The sequence below is a fragment of the Danio rerio genome, chromosome 1, assembly GCF_052040795.2.
Source record: "Danio rerio strain M-AB ecotype USA chromosome 1, GRCz13ab, whole genome shotgun sequence".
Taxonomy (NCBI): domain Eukaryota; kingdom Metazoa; phylum Chordata; class Actinopteri; order Cypriniformes; family Danionidae; genus Danio; species Danio rerio.
Genome location: NC_141021.1, coordinates 50,927,501 through 50,951,457, shown reverse-complemented (window position 1 = coordinate 50,951,457; position 23,957 = coordinate 50,927,501). Strand labels below are relative to the sequence as shown.

At 31.8% G+C, this 23,957-nt stretch overlaps 1 protein-coding gene across 1 annotated transcript in view; it reads right to left on the bottom strand.

Annotated features, from left to right (window-relative positions):
* Positions 1–23,957, bottom strand: part of sorcs3a (sortilin related VPS10 domain containing receptor 3a) — a 415,901-nt gene that overhangs the window by 14,457 nt on the left and 377,487 nt on the right. Inside the window, exons 19-24 of the mRNA XM_087237654.1 lie at positions 23,010–23,196; positions 17,316–17,449; positions 16,693–16,816; positions 14,261–14,373; positions 4,633–4,764; positions 580–679 (exon numbers count right to left, since the gene is read on the bottom strand). Coding sequence (XP_087093780.1) covers positions 580–679; positions 4,633–4,764; positions 14,261–14,373; positions 16,693–16,816; positions 17,316–17,449; positions 23,010–23,196 — 790 coding nt within the window. The remainder of the gene's footprint in view (positions 1–579; positions 680–4,632; positions 4,765–14,260; positions 14,374–16,692; positions 16,817–17,315; positions 17,450–23,009; positions 23,197–23,957) is intronic.

The following is a 23,957-nucleotide window of genomic DNA, read 5'->3' as shown; positions in this document are numbered from 1 at the left end:
ATATAATTTAATTTAGTATTAAATCTGTATTAAATTCTCCCTCTATGTCTTGCCATAAGTAACAGAATGTCAACAGAAGTCAAATTTGTTGACTGCTAAAAATATGACAAACGGTGATCTATAAGATGGATGATGTTAAGTATTTGGTAAATTCAGATTTAAAGTTAAGATAAAAATAATTTAACTGTTCAAACAAAAACAACAAACCAAAAAAAAACCTGATTCTTTTCAATGGAGGCTGTTTTTTTCTTCCTCAAAAGTGAGGAGATCTTTCGAGCCATGATTGCTGGAGAGCAATTATCCAATTATCTTCCATAAGGCTTTCAGCATCACTGGTGGAGCATAAAAGCCCAATCTTTCAACAATATATAGTGCTGACAAGTCTCCGCTCTCAAGAAAGCAATCAAAGTAATTACCCAGAACAATCTAGGAAACGCTATATAACACCCAACAGAGTCTAGAGAAGGAAATCAGCTGAAAGACCAATATGTAATCAAATATAAGCAGCGGCGCCTTACGCTTATCAAGCAAATCATATCAAAATAGCTGGAGACAGAGTGTCATGCAACAGTTACTTACCTAAAGTTAATTGAGTGATGTAAACGATGACGCGGGAGCCAGGCTTCAACTCAAACTCCACTGAAATCTGATTTAATGCATTGACCAGGATTTCAGATATCTAGGAAGCAAACAGCATTGAGAAGAGTTACAAATATATGTTTGAATTCTAGATTGTCTAATGGAAATTTTTAATTCTGCCCTGCTTTGAAAGCTTTGACTGCTTGGATGGTGAATAAAATAATGTATTACTAAATTTATGGTAAATCTAATGCTCATGTTATGCCATAAAATAAATAAATAATTAATTAAATAAATAAATAAAATTAGAAAATTAATTTAAAATGAAAAAAATAAAATTCAATTAAAATGTTATCCCTCATGTTCAAGTAAAATAAAACAAAATAAAATTATAAAATAAATTTAAATTAAATTCAAATTATAAAATTAAATGCTATTAAAAAGTTATCCCTCGTGTTCTATTAAAGTAACAAAAATAAAAAAATGTAACAAAATTACAAAATTAAAGTAAATGAAAATTATATAGATAATTCAATTAAAAAGCTACCCCTCATGTTCAAGTAAAATTAAATTAAATTATTATTTTGTGTTCTATTAAAATAAAAAATTTTTAAAAATTAAAATTCCAAAATTAAAGTAAATAAAAATTATATAGATAATTCAATTAAAAAGCTACCCCTCATGTTCAAGTAAAATAAAATTAAATAAATTTATTATTATTTTTTTTAATTTAAGTTGTCACTTATGTTCAAGTACAATAAAATATCCCAAATTAACAATACTTAAATCATCTCTCGTGTCCATAAAAAAAAAAAAAAAAAAAAATGTGCTGCAGGCTTGCATTAACAATTGTAAAAAGTAGTGTTAGAAAAAGATGCACAAATTAATCTCTATTGTAAGTTTCTGATAGATAACATCAATAACAATAACATTTGCAAAATAATCAAACCTTGTTATTCCTAAAGAACTTTTAGGAACTTTTATTTTGACAACACCAATTATGTAATATTTGTTTTAACCATTGTTATAAAAACATGCATGGCCTGACTATAAAATAAGGTTCCATTCATGTTAGTTAATGAAATAAAACTAACTAAAATGAATTAATAATAGATAATATATATTCTGCATTTATTAATCATATTTACTTAATTTCAGTATTTAATGCCTTATTAAAATCCAAAGCTGTGTTATTAAAAATGCTCAATGGGCTGTATAATAAATAAATAAATAATATTGTTCCCAAAAAACTCAAGAATTGTAATGATCAGTAACGCCCTAATACCACTCAAACATCCTTGTAACGATTAATCTTCCCAAAAACCAATCGAACACCCTAATAACTAATGATCAATGCCCTAAAACCACTCAAACGCCCTAATAACTAATGGCCAATGCTCTAATACCACTTAAACACCCTAGTAACGCATGATCAATGTCCTAAAACCGCTCAAACACCCTAGTTAATAACAATCAATGCCCTAAAACCACTCAAACATCCTAGTAAATAACAATCAATGCCCTAAAACCACTTAACCACCCTTAGTAACTAGCGGCCAATGGCTTAAAACCACCCGAACACCCTAGTAACTAGCGATTAATGTCCTAAAACCACTCAAAACCCTAGTAACAATCAATGCCCTAAAACCACTCAAACACCCTAGTAACTAACTTCAAATGCCCTTAAACCACTAAACAACCTAGTAACTAACAACCAATACCCGAAAACCAATCGAACACCCTTAGTAACTAGCAATAAATGCCCTAAAACCACTCAAACACCATACTACCTAACTTTTAATGCCCTTAAACCACTCAAACACTCTAGTAACAAATGATCAATGCTCTAAAACCACTCAAACGCCATAGTAACTAGCGATCAATGCCCTAAAACCACTCAAACACCCTAGTAACTATTTCAGCACATTTTAAGTAAGTAGTCTGAACAAACAACAAACATCTTTTTTGTGTGTATGGGTACAGAATCAGCAAGTTTCTATTTAAAGTGTACAGATTATTACAACTTTATTGGCCATTACTATCAGAAACATCCATACTGGTTGAGGAATGCCTTGTAAAGCCCTGCTTAACAATGCTTGACCCTGGAAAGTGTATTACTTTCAAATGTCCCTACTGTAAAAGACACTTGTTGTGACACGTCCTTGTCATGTAAGCCTAATTAGACTCTGCTCTTTCGGGCTTAGAGATAATTATGCCTTTAAGGATAAAGCAAATAGGTAAAAAAAAAATGTCAAACCGTTCCCTTTGGGATGTTTCCGACACGTCGTCTCTTTTTACGCTGACGAAATTACGTTCAGTGTCGCCTCGGGTAAAAGCTGCTCTTTACTTCTTCGTCAGGTTCATCTTTCTCACCTTGAAAATCTGCAAGTGCATCTCACTAGGTGCCTTCCTTTTAAATGTCAGTGGACTTCGAAGTAAACTTCACTAGATATTACACAATCTTAAGGCATTGAAATTGATAAAGGGAATAATGGAGTATTGAAACATCACTTTGCAGAAAGTAGAGATTGGTGAAACTTACCCTCGAGTTATTGTGCATCAGAGATATTTAAACTGAAGCAATGGGATACTCCCTTCCAAACATCCATTACTTTAAGCATTAATAATAATAATAATAATATAAATAATGTCCTATTGATCAATAGCCCTAAAACTAAAATGCTCTAGTAGCTACTGATCATTAGCCTTAAAACCAATCAAACACCTTAAATAAATAATGGTTGATAGCCTAAGACCAGTCAATCCCCTAGTAAGTAGAACTCAATGCCCTAAAACCAATACAAACACCCTAGTAGCTAATGATCAATGCCTTAAAAGCACTAGTAACTAGCAATCAATCCCCTAAAACCACTCAAAAACCCTAATAAACTACCGATCAATAACCTAAAACCACTCAAACACCCAAGCAAATAACAATAAATCCCCAAAATAAATCAAACACCCAAGTAACTAATGATCAATGCCCTAAAACCACTCAAACGACCTAGTAAGTACTGATAAATGCCATAAAACCTCTCAAACACCCTAGTAACTAATGATCAATCCCATAAAACCACTCAAGCATCCTAGTAACTAACGCTTGATGCCCTTAAACCAATCAAGCATCCTAGTAACTAACGCTCGATGCCCTTAAACCAATCAAGCACCCTAGTAACTAACGCTCAATGCCCTTAAAGCACTAGTTACTAATGACCAATGCCATAAAATTGCACAACACCCTAGTAAATAATCAATGCCCTAAAATCACTCAAACACCCTATTAACTAATGATCAAAACCATAAAACCACTCAAACACCCTAGTAACTAACAATTGATGCTTCAAAACCACTCAAACACTCTAGTTACTAACGTTCAATGTCACAAAACCACTCAAACACCATGATGAATGCCATAAAACTACTCAAACACCTTAGTAACTAATGATCAATTCCCTAAAACCAATACAAATACCCTTGTAACTAGCAATCAATGCCCTGAAAACCAATACAAATACCCAATGAACTGGCAATCAATGCCATAAATCTTCCCAAAAACCCTAGTAACTAATAATCAATGCTCTAAAACCACTCCCAGTACTGTTTTCCAGCATCGGCTGGGCATCCGCTGTGTAAAACATTTGCTGGATAAGTTGGCTGTTCATTCCGATGTGGCAACCCCTGATAAATAAAGGGACTAGGCCAAAGGTATATATATATATATATATATATATATATATATATATATATATATATATATATATATATATATATATATATATATATTTTTTTTTTTTTTTTTTTAATTATTATTATTATTATTATTATTTTATTAATATTAAACTACTAGTTTTACACATGTATATATAAGTAAATGATACTTAAAAAAAAAAAAAAAAACTTTTTGAAGGGCATTTGAGGCAAGCGCATCCCATAATGCTTCATGTCTTGGATATTAATTGTGAGAATTATTTTAATCAGACATCGTGAAGTTTAGGTTGTGAATTTTGTAAAGCTTTTGAAACTGTAGTTTTTGGACTCAAGCGTCAGTCTGACCTGCTCCAGATCCTCCTCAGTTTGTTTCCTGCCATTCGATTGGTTCCTTGGTGGAAGCAGGAAGAGTTCGGCAGCGGTCGGGATGCCTGGAAAAACTGCCACCAGCAGCTGCTCTTCCGGTACGTCAGCGACCTGGACACAAAACGCCAATAATTACATACAGCTCAATGATTTATACCTCACTGTCTCCCAACATTTATGAGGTATACATTCATTTTAAACGAGGCTGATGGCTTCCAGTAAATCACATTTGATTTATAACTCGAATGAATCTCCAGCCCAGACGCAAACGTGCAAGGTCAGTAAAGTCCAAACCTCTATATATTGTTCTCCTTTTTGACAGTGTTTTCTGTAAGTTACCGCAAAAATACGTCTAACAGTGTATGTTGAGTTGCATTTGCAGCCATTATTATTGTGCAATTCTTAACAGCTAATTTGCAAACCCTGGCAATGGCCATGAGTGGTCACACACACACTGAATTCCAAGCAGAAAAAAACTCAATAAATATCTCTGTCAGGAAGCTACTACAAAATGTAAAGGCTGCCCCCAAGCCAATACAAAAAAAAAAAATAAATAAAAAAATCCCACCATGTGATGCTCGCTAAAGGCCATTTCCCTCATAAAGAGGAAATCTTCCGACCTCAAGTAAATAATCGTTGTTTTATCTGGTACCTCCACGCACACAGGGCTCAACCTGTAATAAGACAATAGCTCCAGAACAGGCAGACGGCCTAAGCATAATTTACAATGAGCTATGTGTCCAGAGCCGAAGCGGTCTTACAAAATCGATACTCCGAGTCTAAGTTTGTCCTGCAATATCGGAGAAAGAAAAAACCCTGGGGCTCATTGAAGGATTCGGGCCTATATGCGCGACGTGCTGCTGATATTCCAAATGATTAATGCGCATCTTCAAGCTTTACTTCACCGGATTGAACACACACACACACTCCTGCTGGTTGAATTAAAGTCCAAGAAGGCAATTAAGACAGCAAAAAGAGAGACGTAACATTGCGGTGCTCTTAATTACAGCCTGCTAATGGCTTAAGAGTCGTCATTGTAATTAAACGGCTTAATGTCAAAACATTTCCTTTCACAGAACTGTGGAATAACAATAAAAAGGCACAGATGCAATAATAGATTATTGCCGAGTTGATAAAGACACGTTGTTTAAACATCTGTTGTTTTGTTTGCTGTCATTGTAGTTCATCTTTGTCTGTTTAAGTCGATTCCTGCTCGGCTGTGTGTTATATCGACTCGAAATGAAAATTAATTTAACGCAACACTTCTGTTTATTCACAACTTGATTCGATATATACAGTTAAAGTCAAATTGTTAGCTCTCCTGTGAACTCATTTAATTACCAAATAATGTTTAACAGAGCAAGGAATTCACAGTATTTCCTATATTTTTTTCTGCTGTATAAAGAATTCCTTATTTGTTTTATTTCGGTTAGAATGAAAACAGCTATAATTTTTTAAAACTATTTTAAGGTCAATATTATTAGCCTCTTCAAGCATTATCAAAGACTATAGAATACACAAGACGTGTCACTCGTATAGTTTTGAATAGGGAAAAGTGTAACAGTCAATATAGCGAATGAAGCCCCGCCTACTAGTACAACAGTTTGGTGGTCAACAAACGCACTGGAATCTCAGCAAATACTTGCTTCACAGACATAAGAAATATCTCTAAATAAAGCTTGAAATTTTTACTTTTAAATGAATCAACTACACTTGAAAACAAAAGTTTTTGGGTTTTGTAATCTGTATGAAACTAATGTTAGATACAGTCCGTCCTGTCAAACGCACATCACATGACAGCAACTACTCGAACGCATACAAACTTGCAAACAAAGAGTGGCTGTCATTTCTGGAGGAGATTCGCCATCAAGACCAAGTTGTGGGTTACTTCAAAAGACCAGCACGATCTGACAAAGCATTATTCAGAGGATGATGTGCTGTGTCCTAATTCGCATACTATCCATCCTAAATAGTATTCGAAAATAGAATTAGTATGCCCCAAACTATAGTATGTTGAAAAGAGTATGCCAGAGGTTCCCGGATGGTTTACTATGTCTGGAAAAAAAAAAAATTTAAGTGTTGAAGTGTCCATACTCTAACCACTGATATTGCCCACAGTACATTGCGCGTTGGACGTGAATATGATTAGAACTACAAAGTCCTGTAAAGAGACAAAAAAAAAAAAAACTACAAACATGGCAGATGCACGACACCAACCGTCAAGTAGAGAGGCTTTGGTTAAGTTGTTTGAATGACAATTAAAATCTAGCCTGAAAAATATTTAAATTGCGTTTTTCTTGTCATATTTCATCTGCAACAACAATGTGAACTCATATCAAGATATGTTTGGACATTAACTTCTGAATGCATAATTATCCAAAGAAGACCTGAGGAGATTTCTCTGCATGAGAGACTCGCGAATGGCAGATTACCCTGCTGTTGTTTCTCCAATAAGGTAGATAATTAAATATGAAAGAAATGTGGATGATGTGTTGATGATTATCAGGGGATGTATATAGCAACATAACGCTCTGTTGACGAGGAAGTAGTATCTCCCAAAGCTTGCATTCTCTTCTGTTACACACTCAAAAGTATAGACTTTTCCTTCACAAAAAGAGCATACACTTTTAAGGCGTAACAAAAGTGTGCAAATTGGGATGCAGCAATTGTGTTAAACGGCCTTAAATGAGCATATCAAACACCCTAGTAACTAACGACCAATGGCCTAAAACCAATCAAACATCCAGCTAACTAACTAATGATCAATGCCCTAAAAGCACTCAAACACCATAGTAATTAATGATAAATGCCCTCAAACCACTCAAACACCCTAGTAACTAACAATTAATGCCCTAAAAGCACTCAAACATCCTAGTTACTAACAATGATTGCCCTAAAACTACTCAAACACCCAAGTAACTAGCAACCAATGCCCTAAAACCTGTCAAACACCTTAGTAATGAATTATCAATGCCTTAAAATCAATCAAACACCCTATAACTAATGATCAGTGCCCTAAAACCACTCAAAAACCCTAGTAACTTATGATCAATGCCCTAATACCACTCAAACACCAGAGTAACTAACAATCAATAGCCTAAATACACTCAAATACCCTAGTAACTAGCAACCAATGCCCTGAAATCACTCAAACACCCTAGTAACTAGCGATCAATGCCCTAAAAGCACTCAAACTCCCTAGTAACTAATGATCAATGCCCTAAAAGCACTTAAACTCCCTAGTAACTAATGATCAATGCCTTAAAAGCACTCAAACACCCTGGTAACTAATGATCAATGATATATATATATATATATATATATATATATATATATATATATATATATATATATATATATATATATATATATATATATATATTGTGCATTGTAAGTCAATTCGTCTAAAAGTTGTACAGTTTGTGGAGAGTTATTATAAAGGGACACATTTTGCACAGCATGGGTTGGCTTTTTTTGCCGTGCAGAAGTGTGGTGTGCTCACGCTGGGAGTTCATATTAGGTAAATATGTCTGCATGTGGTGCAAATGGAAATGCCGTACTTCCTGTAACAGAAATATACTTTCACCTCTATGAAGATGAAAGTCTTCGTGCTGCTGGAGGAACCGCTCATACATTAGCACAACATATATACATTCATGTTCATAAGTTCAGGGTTGCTGAGATTTATTTATTTTTTTTACATTTTAGAGATGTTTCTTACAGTATGTTCAGCAAGGCAAAATGTATGTAAAAGGGTAAAACAATCATTTTAAATAAAATGATTGTTTTATTTAAATAAATTTAGCCTTAAATGTATCAAATTTTGCTTTCTATTTTTGTGTGATATGACCTTTCATAAAAATATCAATATCATGATTTTTTGGTTAAAATATTTAGCATCATTATTATCAGTAGTTGTAGTAGTAGTAGTAGTAGTAATAGTATTAGTATTATTTTTTAATTAAAATTGTTGTGGCAGTCTATAATTTGTATATAATAATGTATATTTATTTAAATGAGAGTGTATTTATTTAAAATGGGTTATTAAGCATAACAATAATGCAAAAACACCCAAAAATGTTTTATCAAATATATTTCAATCTTAAAATATCCTAACACAAACAGTACTGCTGATGACACAAACTAACTTTGCCATCTGAATGAACATAAACAAAGAACACTGACCAGCACACTTACCAAATCTGTAGAGACAGGACAATCAACACGAGCTAGAACTGCATCTTTTTTTAAAAGAAGACGAGCGATAAATCTGGATTTCACCATTTCCAGATGCGAAAAGCTCTTGGGTAAAAAATGTTCCCTACAGACGTATTGTTGTCATGTGTTAGTAATCCACACGTGAGTCCAGCTGGTACTAGCAGGGAATTGAAAACAAAACCTTCATTGCGGCACATTTATAAATGCAACACTGAGGACCCATGTCTCTGAACAATTCTTCTTCCACTTGTTTTAATTACGATTGGCAACACAACGTGGTGTCTCTCTGCCATCTGAACACTGTAACAGGTAAAAACAGTCTTCGAAGCTTTCATGCATATTAATGAAGTTGCACCTCATGCACAATAGAGTGTGCTGATTGGCAGTCTGGAAAGACTTGGAAATCTTTCTCATGAATTAATGCTGAAAGCTTAAAGACGTCACGTTGTACTCGCCGGTATAGACATCCAGTCTACACACTGGAATATACGCAAGGATCTAATCGCCGTGACGTAGCTTCAACATTTCTTTTCAAACCCAAAGAATGAATTTGCTCGAAATAACTTAAAAACAACCAAATTTTCACCTTTTTAGTGAAATATATGTCCCCTAATAGTGTTTTTAGCAGCGTGGGACACATATATGACTGTCAACATGTCAAAAAACGTGTTTTAGTGTTTTGTGACCCTTTAACGACGGCCCTCCAACAGACAGTTTTGACAACAAACAGAAATTGCAAATAGAAAGTGTCTGTTAGGTTGCAATAACTGTCCCAAAACCCTTTTCCCAAATTTTTCGAATGAAACGCCTGCTTTACTACATCCAATCAGCTCGCAGTAGAAAAATACAAACTACGCCCACTTTTTTTTTTTTTCATTTATTTAATATTCGTTTTCTCTAGGAACTGCACCACAATATGAAAACAACAACAACAACAACAACAACAAAAAGTTAAACAATCACAGCTTATGGTTTATGTGGACTTTTAAAGAGTCACTAAAACTTACATACAACACCTTTAACCCCTGCTAATCTTCTCTTCTCCTCAGGCTGTTAAACAGCTATCGGCCGCTGCACCAGAACACACAACCATCGCCTGCCCATCGCCTAAAACAGCCTTCTCAAATGGACCTTGACTTTGATTATGTCTGAGTCTCTCTCGCTCTCTTTTTAATATGCTGAGCTGTTCATCAGCGACCGTATGGATGAAGTGTATCTGCTTCCTCTAGGGCTCTACGGGATGCGCTTTAAATGCAGCAGGATAAATGAAAGGAACGGCTGAGAGAGAGTCTCTTTACCATGAGGGCTCAATATTAAACCATTAGACTTTGAACTTGATGTTGAAACAATGGTGTGGGGGAAAAGTTGAAGATGGTTTTACTTGTGGAGAACTCTGGGTAAAGCCAGGGAAGGCAGACTGGCAGATAATGAGTGAGAAAAGGAGGGAGCGCATGTTGAAGACGAGCAGATCTGAGATCAGTCGCCTCTTTGTGCTGAGCGATCCTGGCCTTGTTCTCTACACTCTTGAGTTCAGGTTTAATTGTGATATTTAGGGAGGATTTTTTTTTCTGGGTGCATGTCTGAAATAGAAATTGAATTTAAATAGCATGGTGAGAACAGTTTTTCTAAAGAAAAGGGGGGAAAATCACTTTAAACAAGCTTAAGCTGGTTGATTTAGCAGGTTTAGTTGATCTTTCTGATTTAACCACCCCACTAAAACAACTAAAAACATCTCTATCTTTAAAGCAAATTTAGCAGACCAGGATCTTCATGCATAATGCATTTTTTTTAATAAAACAAAATAAAATAAAATAGTAAAAAAAAAATTATAAATAAAATAATTGGTTAATTATTAATTGAAAAATAGCTAAATTAAATAATAAAATAAATAAATGAATTAACTAATAAAATACTTAGTTAATTAATAAACATTTTTTAAATATTTTTTAATTAAAATAAAGAAATAAACTAAGTATTAAATAATAAAATACAATAAAGTAAAATAAAATAATTAGTTAAATAATTATTTCATTATAAAATATAAAAAAATAATTTCTTAATTAAAATAAATAAATTAACTAATTGGTTCAAAAATAAATAAAATAATAAGTCAATAAATTAATTCATAAAATAATAAAATTGAATAAATAAAAAAATAATAATAATTAGTTATTTAATTAAAATAAATTTAATAAATAAACTAATTAATAAAAATAAATAAATAATTAGTTTATTAATTCATATAAAATATTTAAAGAATTAAAACAATTAGTTATTTAGGTAATTAAAACAAGATAATTAAATTAATTAATTAACTAATTATTTTAAAATAAAATAAAATAAAATGATAGTTTGCACGCACCAAAAGTTGCTAAGGACTTTTATTTTAGCATGGTGATGTATTTCCAACTGAAAAGGAATATTAAGTATGGGGCAGATTTTTCTTTTGTGTGCTCCTCCTCTCATTTTTTACAGCAAAATAGTAGCTGGAGGGTCGTGGCTAAACATATGTTGCCCAAACTGTCAAACTGATACTAATAAACAAAAATACAAAAAAGTTAAGAAAACACAATTTTAAATAAAAAAAGGAAGCTTTATTAGTCAATATAAAAAAAAATCTAATAAATAAATAAATAAAGCATGATGAAGTATTTCCAAAAGAAATAAAATATTGAGCATAGGGCGGGCTTTTCTTTTTTTGAGCTCTTCCTCTCATCTTTCACTCGCAGCAAAACAGTCGTTGGAGGACTGTGGCTTTACAAATCTCAAGGTGTCAAAACGACATCATCAGAAAAAAACCTACCATTCCAGAGAGGAAGCAAGTGCTCCGATTTTGATTAAAGATTACCAAAACAAACATAAAGTGTTATAAAGTGTTATTTCATTGGTTTCACTAAAATTAATTATTCACTAAGATTAATTGTCCATCTTAGGACTAACAATATACACTAGTAAAAATAAACCCATGCCCACTTTAAATGCTTAAACAGCATGCCATACAAACACACAAACACAAACACTAGGAGTGATCAAAATGGCAGGCCTTTTACATCAACACCAAACACCTCCAGGAAGACTGATGAACTTACTCACGCTGGGTGAACTTTACCGCCTAGCGATTCACAAGAAACAATATGCAAATCAGTTGACACCGCCTGATGGGTCAGTTTTGAGTGTTAGGTCAGTATTGGATACACTGAATAAGCTAATATGAGAGATTATATTAGCTGTCATTATTGGGGAAAATAAACACAAAAATCTCTTTAAGATGCAGTTTAATTCAGGCGGCTTTCTGCAGGCGCTAATGCTAATTGCACCAAAATAGGCGCTGAGTTTTGATATCTATAATAAGCCTAATTTACATATAAGGAACGTGTGTTTGTGCTGAATTGCAAGACAATGGCTTCATTTAAATACAGGCACGATGATATTGCAGTGCATTTAGTGCCTGATTAAATGGATTATATAATAAGATGACTTTTTTAACGGAATATGTCGAAAATGATGCAACTGTTGAGTGAATTTGTCCTTCTGTGTGATGAAAACACTGCAACTCCAAATTAATTTTCTTTATCAGTATTTCTTGACTTGTTTACCAGTGGATGTGTTTAAATATGAATATCATGATTTTTTTTTTTTTCTTGTTTAAAGCATACATCAAAGAAAACATATTCCAGGGTAAATTGATCTTGTTTCGGAGCTGTTTGCGGTTCCCTGATGTGATGGAAGCTTTAATTAAAATGGTATTAAAATATGTATAGATATATCCTAATCAGTATTTCTTGTTGTGTTTTCTAGTGAACTTAATACATGCCAAAATTTCTTCTTAGTTGTAAGCGTGCATCAAAGAAAACACGAAGAAAAAACTAATTGCCAATGAGGTAAGCAATAAGATTTTTATTAAAATGATCCCGCTAAGCCAAATGCTGCAACTGAAGCTGTATTATTATAATCATAATAATAATAATAATAATGATAATAATAATAATAATAATTATTATTATTATTATACATTTAATATAGGATTTATATGAAACCCAAACATAGATGACATTTTTTAAGCATATGTAATAAAACAATTTGTGTAATAATAATAATAATAATAATAATAATAATAGTAATAATAATAATGAACAAAAATACTAATAAATTAAGTAAAGAAAATTTTAATAAAACATGTTTTTAGAGCAAAGTCTTTCTCGGATATAATGGAAACTTTACTGGTCAATATTTAATTTAATAAACAGTAATTTAATATGCTAAAAGACATCATAATGTTGTAAGATGACTTCTACACAATGACAATACTTGAATTTATGACACTAATATTTAATTATAAATAACTGATATTACAGACAAAAGTTGCCATAGTTGTAGTGCAATAAAATAAATGAATAATAATGAAAAATATGATAAAAAAATAATCATTTAAAACATAATTTAAAAATCTAACTACCTGACAGAATATGCATTAAAGCAAAATTAATTTAAAAAGCATGAAAAAAATTATATATTATATAAAATTATATACACACACACATACACACACATATATACAGCTTTAAATGTATCTTATTTTAAACATTATCCAAACATTTGTCTTAAATTTGAATGAATAAAATTAAAATAAAAAAACAAAATAACAAAAACGTAAAGCTACATATATGTATCGTATTTTAACATTATTCAAACATGTATCTTAAATTTGAATGAAATATGTAACATCTACATTAAATTTTATATTTGAATATCCGTCCATATAACTGTTCATTAAATCAAGACGCCCGAATTGAATTTCCAATTACGACCACTCCATTCCTATTCCTGCTTATTTATCAAATGCAGATGTATGCCTTCAATTTCCAGCATTTACATGTATGTAGAGATAATTGTATTGCTGTACATCCTGTGTGTATTAAGCGTTTAAACCTGCATTGGCACATAACTAACGCGCTTTAGACCTGCTTTCAGCTGGTCAATGGTGTGGTCTATTTCAGTTCCTCAAAATAACACACTTAACACACCTCCTTTTTAGACCAGCACTCCCATGAGCATTGCTAAGTGGTGCAAATTTATTTGCCACTTAAATAATGTGGCGCAAAATATGAAAATTAGGGTTGCGCTGGTCTGAAAAATAGCAACAAACAGCATCAAACAAGTAATGCATATTGCGCTGGGTGTATGAAAGGGCCCTTGTGTTTTTAAACAAAAAAAAAACAACTGAAAAGAAAAGTACAAGATGAAACAAAGAAAAAAAAATGACAAAGAACAAACCAAAAGACAAGAAGAAGTGCACACTTCTGACGGTGAACCCTGTGAACCACAGAGAAAAGAGAAACGATACTGGAAAAGCCTGGAAAAGCTAGCTAGAATAAATCCACACACTCACTTGAAGAACAGCCTTCTTAATTACGCGAGCCACATCCAGTCTCCACTCGGGGATGTCAGGGTTGGCCTCGTCCAGATTCGGAGAGAAAGATAAAAGCAGCGATTTGAAGAATTCTGTCACAGATGGAAGAGAGAAGCAGAGACAGACCCTTAATTCGGGATCTCATAAGATGGCCAACACCTTCTATCTGCCGTGATTTGTTCCAGATGATTTAGTCGAGCCGTAGCAGAGTTATCATTACTGACAGGTATAGAAAGGTTAGCGCTGATCACAAAAAATGATTACGGTCTATTTGGCAGTTGCCAGAAGGGAGGCTTTCTTATGACTGGCTCGTGGTGTCAAGAGACAATTTCCTGTAATTCGGAATGCTCAGAAACATCCGCTAATATATTCGATCAAGGTGAGGGTTATTTATAGATACACAGATATACACGTACATATAGTGAATTGTTTGCAGCATTTAAATCAGCTAGCATGCGGAGTTCTGTTGTCAACATGATGGTGATGGAAGAGACATTTAGCAAATTACTGGTATAAAATTAGTTCTCTTGCTGATTTTAATTCTGTGGCTAGAGTTTTACAGAGCGCATTGTGAACAAATGAAATTATATTTATGTAATGATCTATATTAAATTTGACAACATTAAAATTGACATATTTATTTGCTTTGAATTAAACATGCAGTCGAAACTATTAGTCCTACCTCAGTTTTTGACAAAACCAAATAATAGCTGGATGAATAGAGGTGGGTATAATAATAATAATAATACTGCTACTGCTACTACTACTACTACTACTACTACTAATAATAATAATAATAATAATAATAATAATTCCTTACATTTATATAGCACTTTTCTGGACACTCAAAGTGCTTTACACATTTTTTGGGGGGAATCTCCTCGCCCACCACCAGTGTGCTGCATCCACCTTGATGCTGCAATGGCAGCCATATTGTGCCAGACCGCCAGCTGACTGGTGGAGAGGGTTAAACCCCTACATACAATAGTTCTATATTTTTAACTAGGATATTTTTTTTTATAGTTTAAGAATAAAAATCTGTTTTTGGAATATATATACACTAAAGTGTTGTTTAAAAATGTTCAACTAAATTTGTTTGTTTATATTCAGCCCAAATAAATTGTTTACAACCAATTAACGTAAAAAAAAAAAAAAAAAAAATATATATATATATATATATATATATATATATATATATATATATATATATATATATATATATATATATAGTTAATCCAAGGAATCATCTTTGAATAATTTTTTTCAGTGTACAGTTGAAGTCAAAATTACTAGCCCCACTTTGAATTTTTCTTTTTTTTTAAATATTTCATAAATGATGTTTAGCAGAGCAAGGAAATTTTCACAATATGTCTGATGATATTTCTTTTGTCTGGAGAAAGTCTTATTTATTTTATTTTGGCTAGAATAAAAGCAGTTTTACATTTTTTTAGAAAAAGTTTTAAGGTTAAAAATTATTGGCCCCCTTAAGCTATATATTTTTTTCGATAGTCTATAAAAGAAACCATCGTTATACAATAACTTGCCTAATTACCCTAACCTGCCTAGTTAACCTAATTATAATAACCTTATTGAAGCCTTTAAAGGTCACTTTAAGCTGTATAGAAGTGTATTAAATATATCTAGTAAAATATTATTTACTGTAATCATGGAAAAGATAAAATACATCAGTTATTAGAAATGAGTAATTAAAACTATTATGTTCAGAAATTTGTTTAAAAAGTCTTCTCTCCGTTAAACAGAAATTAAGGAAAAGCTAAACTAATAATTCCGCTGGGTCGCCACAACTGTGTGTGTGTATATATATATATATATATATATATATATATATATATATATATATATATATATATATAGTTTTATTATTATTATTAATGTAACAGATGCTAATACTATAACTAGCATTTTCACAGGATTTATCTTTAAAGTAAAACATTAGGTTAATAATTTTTCAAAAATTGCAACATTACCTTATGAAAAAAAATTCTGCTTAAGTTAAACTGGTTTAGAAGTATTTAGTGGTAGAAATTACTTGCACAGCACAAAGAAATCAAACAAACAAACAAACAAACAAACAAACAAATAAACAAATAAACAAACAAACAAACAAACAAACAAATAAATAACATGAAGAGAGGTACAGACCCCTTTGTTTATTTAACTTTTTTATATTATTAAAAATACCATAATTCACATATTTATATGATTTTTAAAACAGTATAAAAATAAATTTATGAATGAATGAATGATTGATTGAATGAATATGCGAACAAATGATCAAAAGAATGAATGAATGAATGAATGAATGAATAAATGAATGAATGAATGAATGAATGAATGAATGAATGAATGAATGAATGAATGAATGAACAAACGAACGAATTAATTCTCACCCTGTATTGCGATGGTTCTGCTGTCCTGCAGTATTGAGTCTCCTGATGAGACCTGAACAGTCACAGTGGACATGCCCTCGCTGCTGAATGTGTGGGAAATGCTGCTGTCCAGCGTTACTATTGGCTAACAGCACAAACACGGCAAACACAAGACCAAAATCAGTCAAAACCCAACACTAAAGCACATAGAAAACCCTGTCTGTGAGATCCACGACTTCCTCAAACAACTTAGCTAAATGCTAAGAAAACTATAAAAATAATATACATTTGTACAGATGTACTATTTTGATGTCAAATCAACAGCAAAGCTATGAACAGGTGACCAAAGATTTTCATAATACACAATGAAATAAGCAAAAAAAAAAAGCGGACTAAAATAAATTAGCTAAAAACGAATAAGCTAAAAATGAATAGCGGCATCAGCTTCATTGATGTTTCCTGGAGAACAAGCATCAACTAAAGAACACATCCTAAACTAAATACCACAAAAAAATGACAAGAACAAGAGCTACATTATTAACGGTTCATCGCTCCGCTTCTGTTTATCTTCCACCGTAAAATGTCTCGAAGGCCTTCGCCCAACAAAGCAAGGCAGAAAATCTGTAATTAGGAGCCGGTTGTACCTCAGTGCTGTTCCCCAGCCACCAGAAATAGGTGAGCGTTCTGAAATGAGAAGGCCAGACCACTGTCGTCAGGTTCACCTCCTTATTCTTAATGACCACATATGGAGCCAACAGCTGAATATGCTCCACAGGGCCTGAAACACACACAAGAGCACACACATAGACATATATAGTCAATGAAGGAACAGCAAATAGGCAAAAGTGTTCAAAATAAATAAGTAAATAAATATATTTTTCATTTTTTAAGCCAATGGGTTGAGTAACTAGACAGAGTGCAATAAAACCCAAGCGGAACACAGGGGTCTTGAGACCTGTTTTTAAAAGATTGAGTATTTTTAACTTGGCACAGCATTTTCAAATGGTGGGATGCTTCAAAAAAATGAAAAATACAGCCAAGAAGTTAGTCAGCATGTGTACGGATGAAGCGGAGGTGTTTTAAAGAGGATGGATTCAAACGAGCTAGTTTTCCGGAAGTTTTGCTGGGTTAACTGTCTGAAGCACAACATGTCAACTGCACTAGCACTAAAAAGTGTGTAGAAGGATAGATATTATTATGGGTTACACTATTAAATGTATGCAAATGAGCTTTTGCTGAGCCTTTATTTGCTCACAATTAAATTATTATAAACATTACTAAATTATAATTTATCACAAAAAATTATTTGTTGTTATTTTCTAAGAAGATACAGTAAAAAAAAATCACCTTATTGTTTTATTTTTTTTGTTGAATCAAATGAACTTTTCTAGTCATCTCAAGTTATTTCAATCAAACTTCAATTCAATTCATGGTTATTTCTATAGTGCTTTTTGAATGTAGACTGTGTAAAGCAGCTTAACATAGAAGTTCTAGTAAATTGAAACTGTGTCAGATCCGTTTTCAGAGCTGATGTTCAGTTTAGTTCAGTTCAGTGTGGTTTAATTTTCACCGCTGAAAGTCCAAACACTGAGAGAGCAAATCCATCGATGAGCAGCTCCACAAGTCCCAAACCAAGCAAGCCAGTGGCGACAGTGGAGAGGACACAAAGATATTTGCACTCATGACTTTTAGTCATTTATTTTTTTTACAGTATACGTAGCTTAGTTTATAAGATTAATGGCTCCAGTTTCAAATAGTGATTCACTGATTCACTCATTCAAATAATTCATTCCAAACGGCCAATTTATTAGAAAACAAAACAGTAGCTGATTCTGGAATCCCCTAGTAGTCTGGCACATCTAGAAAAAGAAAAAGTGTGTTCTATATAGTACTAATGTGAAAAAAAAATGTGTTGAACAAATCTCTCTGTTAAACAGCAATTGGGAAAAAAAATAAACAGGGGGTCTTATAATTCTGACTTCAACTGTATATATATATATATATATATATATATATATATATATATATATATATATATATATATATATATATATATATATATATATATATATATATCCGTATATGGATGGATGGATGGATGGATGGATTAGATGGATGGATGGATGGATGGATGGATGGATGGATGGATGGATGGATGGATGGATGGATGGATGGATGGATGGATGGATGGATGGATGGATGGATGGATGGATGGATGGATAGATAGATAGATAGATAGATAGATAGATAGATAGATAGATAGATAGATAGATAGATAGATAGATAGATAGATAGATAGATAGATAGATAGATAGATAGATAGATAGATAGATAGATAGATAGATAGATAGATAGATAGATAGAATATTTTAAATCTTTAAACCATCATTTTGGATTGATCTAGTTTTTGAGTTGGCAAGCAAAAATGTTGTTTCTCTAATGGGATGTTTCAACCTAGATAGTCCCACCTCAGGTTTCATCTCAAGCTGCATTCATCCAGATGCATTGGAAAATCATGTTTTAGTTTGAATAAACTGCTCACTGAGATAATACAAAGAGAACGCACATCTCCCCACTCCACCATCAGTGTGCATGGATGATGCAACGGCTGCCACAGGACAATGGCGCCAGTGCGCTCACCACACACCAGCTATTGGTGGAGTGCAGAGACAGTGAGAGAGCCAATTCAGTGGATGGGAATGAGTGGAAGGCCATGAACGGAAAGAGCCTATGGAGGGATTTTGGCCAGGACACCAGGGTTACAATCTAACTTTTTGCGAGAAGTGTCATGGTATTTTTAATGACCACAGAGAGCCAGGACCTTGGATTAACCTCTCATCCAAAAGACAGCGCTCACTGACAGTATAGTGTCCCCTTCACTTTACTGGGGCAGTAGGACACACACAGACAGCAGGCTGAGCAACTTTGTTTTCCTATGTGGGATCCCATTCAGCTACTGACCAGGCTCAGGCCTGCTTAGCTTCAGTGAGTAACCAGTCTTGGGCTACAGGGTGATATGGCTGTGGACATTTTCAAGAACATTTTCAAAAAGTCTAAAAGGCTTAAAAAGAAAGAAAGAGTGGGACAGATTACTAAAAAAACTGACAAAAAAGTGATTTTACATTAATGGATGTATGACACAAACCTCCCATAGAGGTCACTTTCACAACCAAACGGTTTTCAATTCTGTGAATATGCATGGCCAACTTGAAAATGATAGAAATCTGCATGAGAAACCTTTTCCTTTATGCAAATCTCCGCATTTGCAGATTCCTATTGGTCATTTATTTATTTTTTTTTTATCTGAGCTGTACTATTCGTCCTTCCCCAGCTGCAATTTTAGCTCATTTAAATGGTCCGACCAATTCCTTTTTCTGTAAGTAATTGAATAAGTCAGCTTTATTCTTTACCGCACATCAGAAAATAAAAGTTGGACCCAATTGCTCTCATCTGATCACAAGTGCCCACCCACTGTTTATTTGTGAAAAGTGGAGATAAAAGCTGTAATTAAGCACCGCAGTCGACTACACCTGCAGAGACGGAGGACTCGTGCAGATTTTGGCAGATACACAGTATGAAAGTCACCTACCAAGTGCATCGTGCACATTATGTTGTGTGTGTGTTTAAGAGATGTTTATTCAAAGATTGCAAAGCAGTGTTTTGTCTCGACTGGCTGGGTGGTTGCCAGTTTATCTGTTTATAAAAAAAAAGAGTGTATTTAACAGAACCGACAAGACGGTCTCTGAGCGTTTGTATTATTTTAGCTAAACAGAGTGCAGCGTTGATTCATAATTGGGTTAATTAGAGGAATTATGCTTTTTGTTGCATTTTTAATAAGTGTGTTTTTTTTTTCTTTCTTAATATCAACACATCGTTACATAAGAGGTAAAAAAAAAAACTTATCTAAAAAATAAGCACTTTTTGGTGTTAAATGTGCATTTTAGAGTGTCTTAGTTTAAAAAATAAATTAAAATGTAAATACACACATACATATATATATACATCTATATACATATATAAATAATAATTATATTTTTTATGAAAATCTGTGCATTTTAGAGTGTCTTAGTTTAAAAAATAAATTAAAATGTATATATATATATATATATATATATATATATATATATATATATATATATATATATATATATATATATATAATTTTTTTATGAAAATCTTCATGTCCAAATTTACTAGAATAAAAAAAATTAAATGGATAAAAAAAATCATAATAAATTAATTCAATTAATTAAAATATTAAATTAATATTATATATAATATTATATATCTATATATATATATATATATATATATATATATATATATATATATATATATATATATATACTATATTATATATAATATACTATAATATATTTTATATATATATATATATATATATATATATATATATATATATATATATATATATATATATATATATATATATAACAATAAATAAATAAATAGATAACATTAATTAATTCAATAATAAAATAAATGGTATATCTAAATAAATGAACAAACGGACACACACGCGCACACACACACACACACACACACACACACACACACACACACACACACACACACACACACACACATATATATATATATATATATATATATATATATATATATATATATATATATATATATATATATATATATATATATATATATATATATATATATATATATATACTTAAAATCAAGAAATAACATAACATAAATACAAATACAAATAACAAAAATCATAATCCTTTGATATAAACAGTGTTGGGTAAGCTACTTTAAAAAAGCAACAGATTATAAATTGTGGATTACTACTAGACAATTTTAGTTTTTATACTCAATCAAAGTAATGTCTGAATTTCCACTTAAACAAGCAATCACTCTTGTCAGCATCCATTTCAGCTCGTGTTCTCCAGCAATTTAAAAGTGCATGCTTATTAACTGATGTTGCCATGGAAAATGTTATTTAAAGGAAGCTTTTTTCTATACAATATACTGAAAAGCAGGTAATGCTATACTATAACTATCTATAGTTCTTTTTTATTATTATTAATTTTTAGGGGTTTTCACCTTTATTGACAGGACAGTGGAGATTAACAGACAGGAAAGTATGGGGAGCAAACGACCTCGAGCCGAGAATTGAACTCGGGTCGCCGTGAGCACCTGAGTGCTAAATGTCAATGCATTAACCACTAGGCTTTTGGCACTGACTTAACTAACTATATTTCTAACGCAAGTAACACAATTAAATTGACTTTAGTAACTGTAATCGGATTACACAAATGTAATATGTAATTCGTTACATTACTCCGTTCCTCAGAAATGTAATTGGAATACAGTAACGCGTTACTGAGATACATGCTACACCCAACTCTTGATATAAATATCTAAAGATATTTATCTAAGAATGAATAAATAAATAAATAAATAAATAAATAAATAAATAAATAAATAAATAAATAAATAAATAAATAAATATTATAGATAAATGAATAAATAAGTAATTAAATAAAATTCATTAGTTAATTAAATGAATGATACATTTTCCCCCAATTTCTGTTTAAGAGAGAGAGAATTTTTTCAACACATTTCTAAACATTATAATTTTAATAACTTATTTCTAATAATTGATTTATTTTATCTGATTTATTTGCCATGATGACAGTAAATAATATTTGACTAGATATTTTTCAAGACACTTCTATACAGCTTAAAGTGACATTTAAAGACTTAACCAGGTTAATTAGGTTAACTAGGCAGGTTAGGGTAATTTGGGAAGTTATTGTATATAGTAATGGTTCGTTCTGTAGCCTTATGAAAAAAAAAATAGCTTAAAGAGGCTAATTTTGACCTCATTTTTTTTTTTACTTTTATTCTAGCCGAAATAAAACAAATAAGACTTTCTCTAGAAAAAAAAAAAAAAAATTATCAGACATGTGATAATTCAAATGAATGAATGAATGAATAAATAAAATAATAATTAAAATAAATAAACAAATTAATTCATTAATTAAATGAACGATGTAAAGAAATAAATGAATGAACGAACAAACGAAATGAACGAACAAATTAATATTTTAATAAATAAAAAAATAAAATAAAGAAACAACAGATATCTTGGATGTTTCAGATAAAAATCTAAAGATCTTTAGATATAAGGATCTAAAGATATTTATCTAAGTATGTATAAATAAATAAATGACTATATAAATAAATCTTTGGTAAGCAGTGTCAATATTTCCCCTGGACATTCACTACAGAAAGTATATAACAAATGCAATACAACACAAATAAAGAAAAGAGCTTCCAGCATCAGAACGTACATGTCACGTGCAGATAAAGGGAGGATGTGTCGAACCCGAGGCTGTTCTCGGCCAGTGCTGTGACCCTGAAGATGCCGGCGCTGCGGTACACGTGTTTGATGCCCTCCTGCGTCCAGCTCAGGTTGGAGTAGGACACCGCCGTTCCGTCTCCAAAGTCCAGCTGAATGTTGGTCCTCATGGAGTCACCCTAAAAAACCATGCCAAGTCAAGTCTAATTATTACAACAACTCTTTAGCACAGTTTTCTTAATCAGTGCGTCTGGCAGCTGAGACCAAAAACAGCTGCGGGTAACGTCACTGTTCTGTTTACACAGACACCGTCCCATCTGTTTCACACTCACAAAACACTGCTTTCAGTTCATTCTGATGTAAATCTGACTGTATTATAGGAAATGCAGGGGAGGCTCTAGGGCAGCCAGTTTTGATCCGTGACATTTGAAAATATTGGTATAATTGTGGAATATTGGATTAGTGAAAAATCAATTTACAAAAATAAATGAATAAAAAAATTTGGACTAAAAAAAGAGGAACAAATTGTTAAAATGTGGAACAATGGATTATGCATTTACAAAAAACAGATAAGATAAAATTGGATGTAAAACAATGGAATAATTAATTAATGAAAAATACATTTACTAAAAAAATAAAATAAAATAAATATTTTTTGTTATAAGAAAATGGAAAAATTTGGTTTAAATTTTGAAATAATGGATAAGTAAAAATGCATTTAATAAAATAAAAAATAATAAAAATAAATAAAATAAAATAAGATAAAATAAAACAAAATAAATTAAATAAAAAAAATATTAAATTAAATATTGTTTGCAATAAGAAAATGGAAAAACTGTTAAATAAAAGATTAGTGAAAATGCATTTACAATTTTTTTTAAATTAAATAAAAATTGGATTAAAAAGTAAAAATATTGTTAAACTGTGAAATAATGGATTA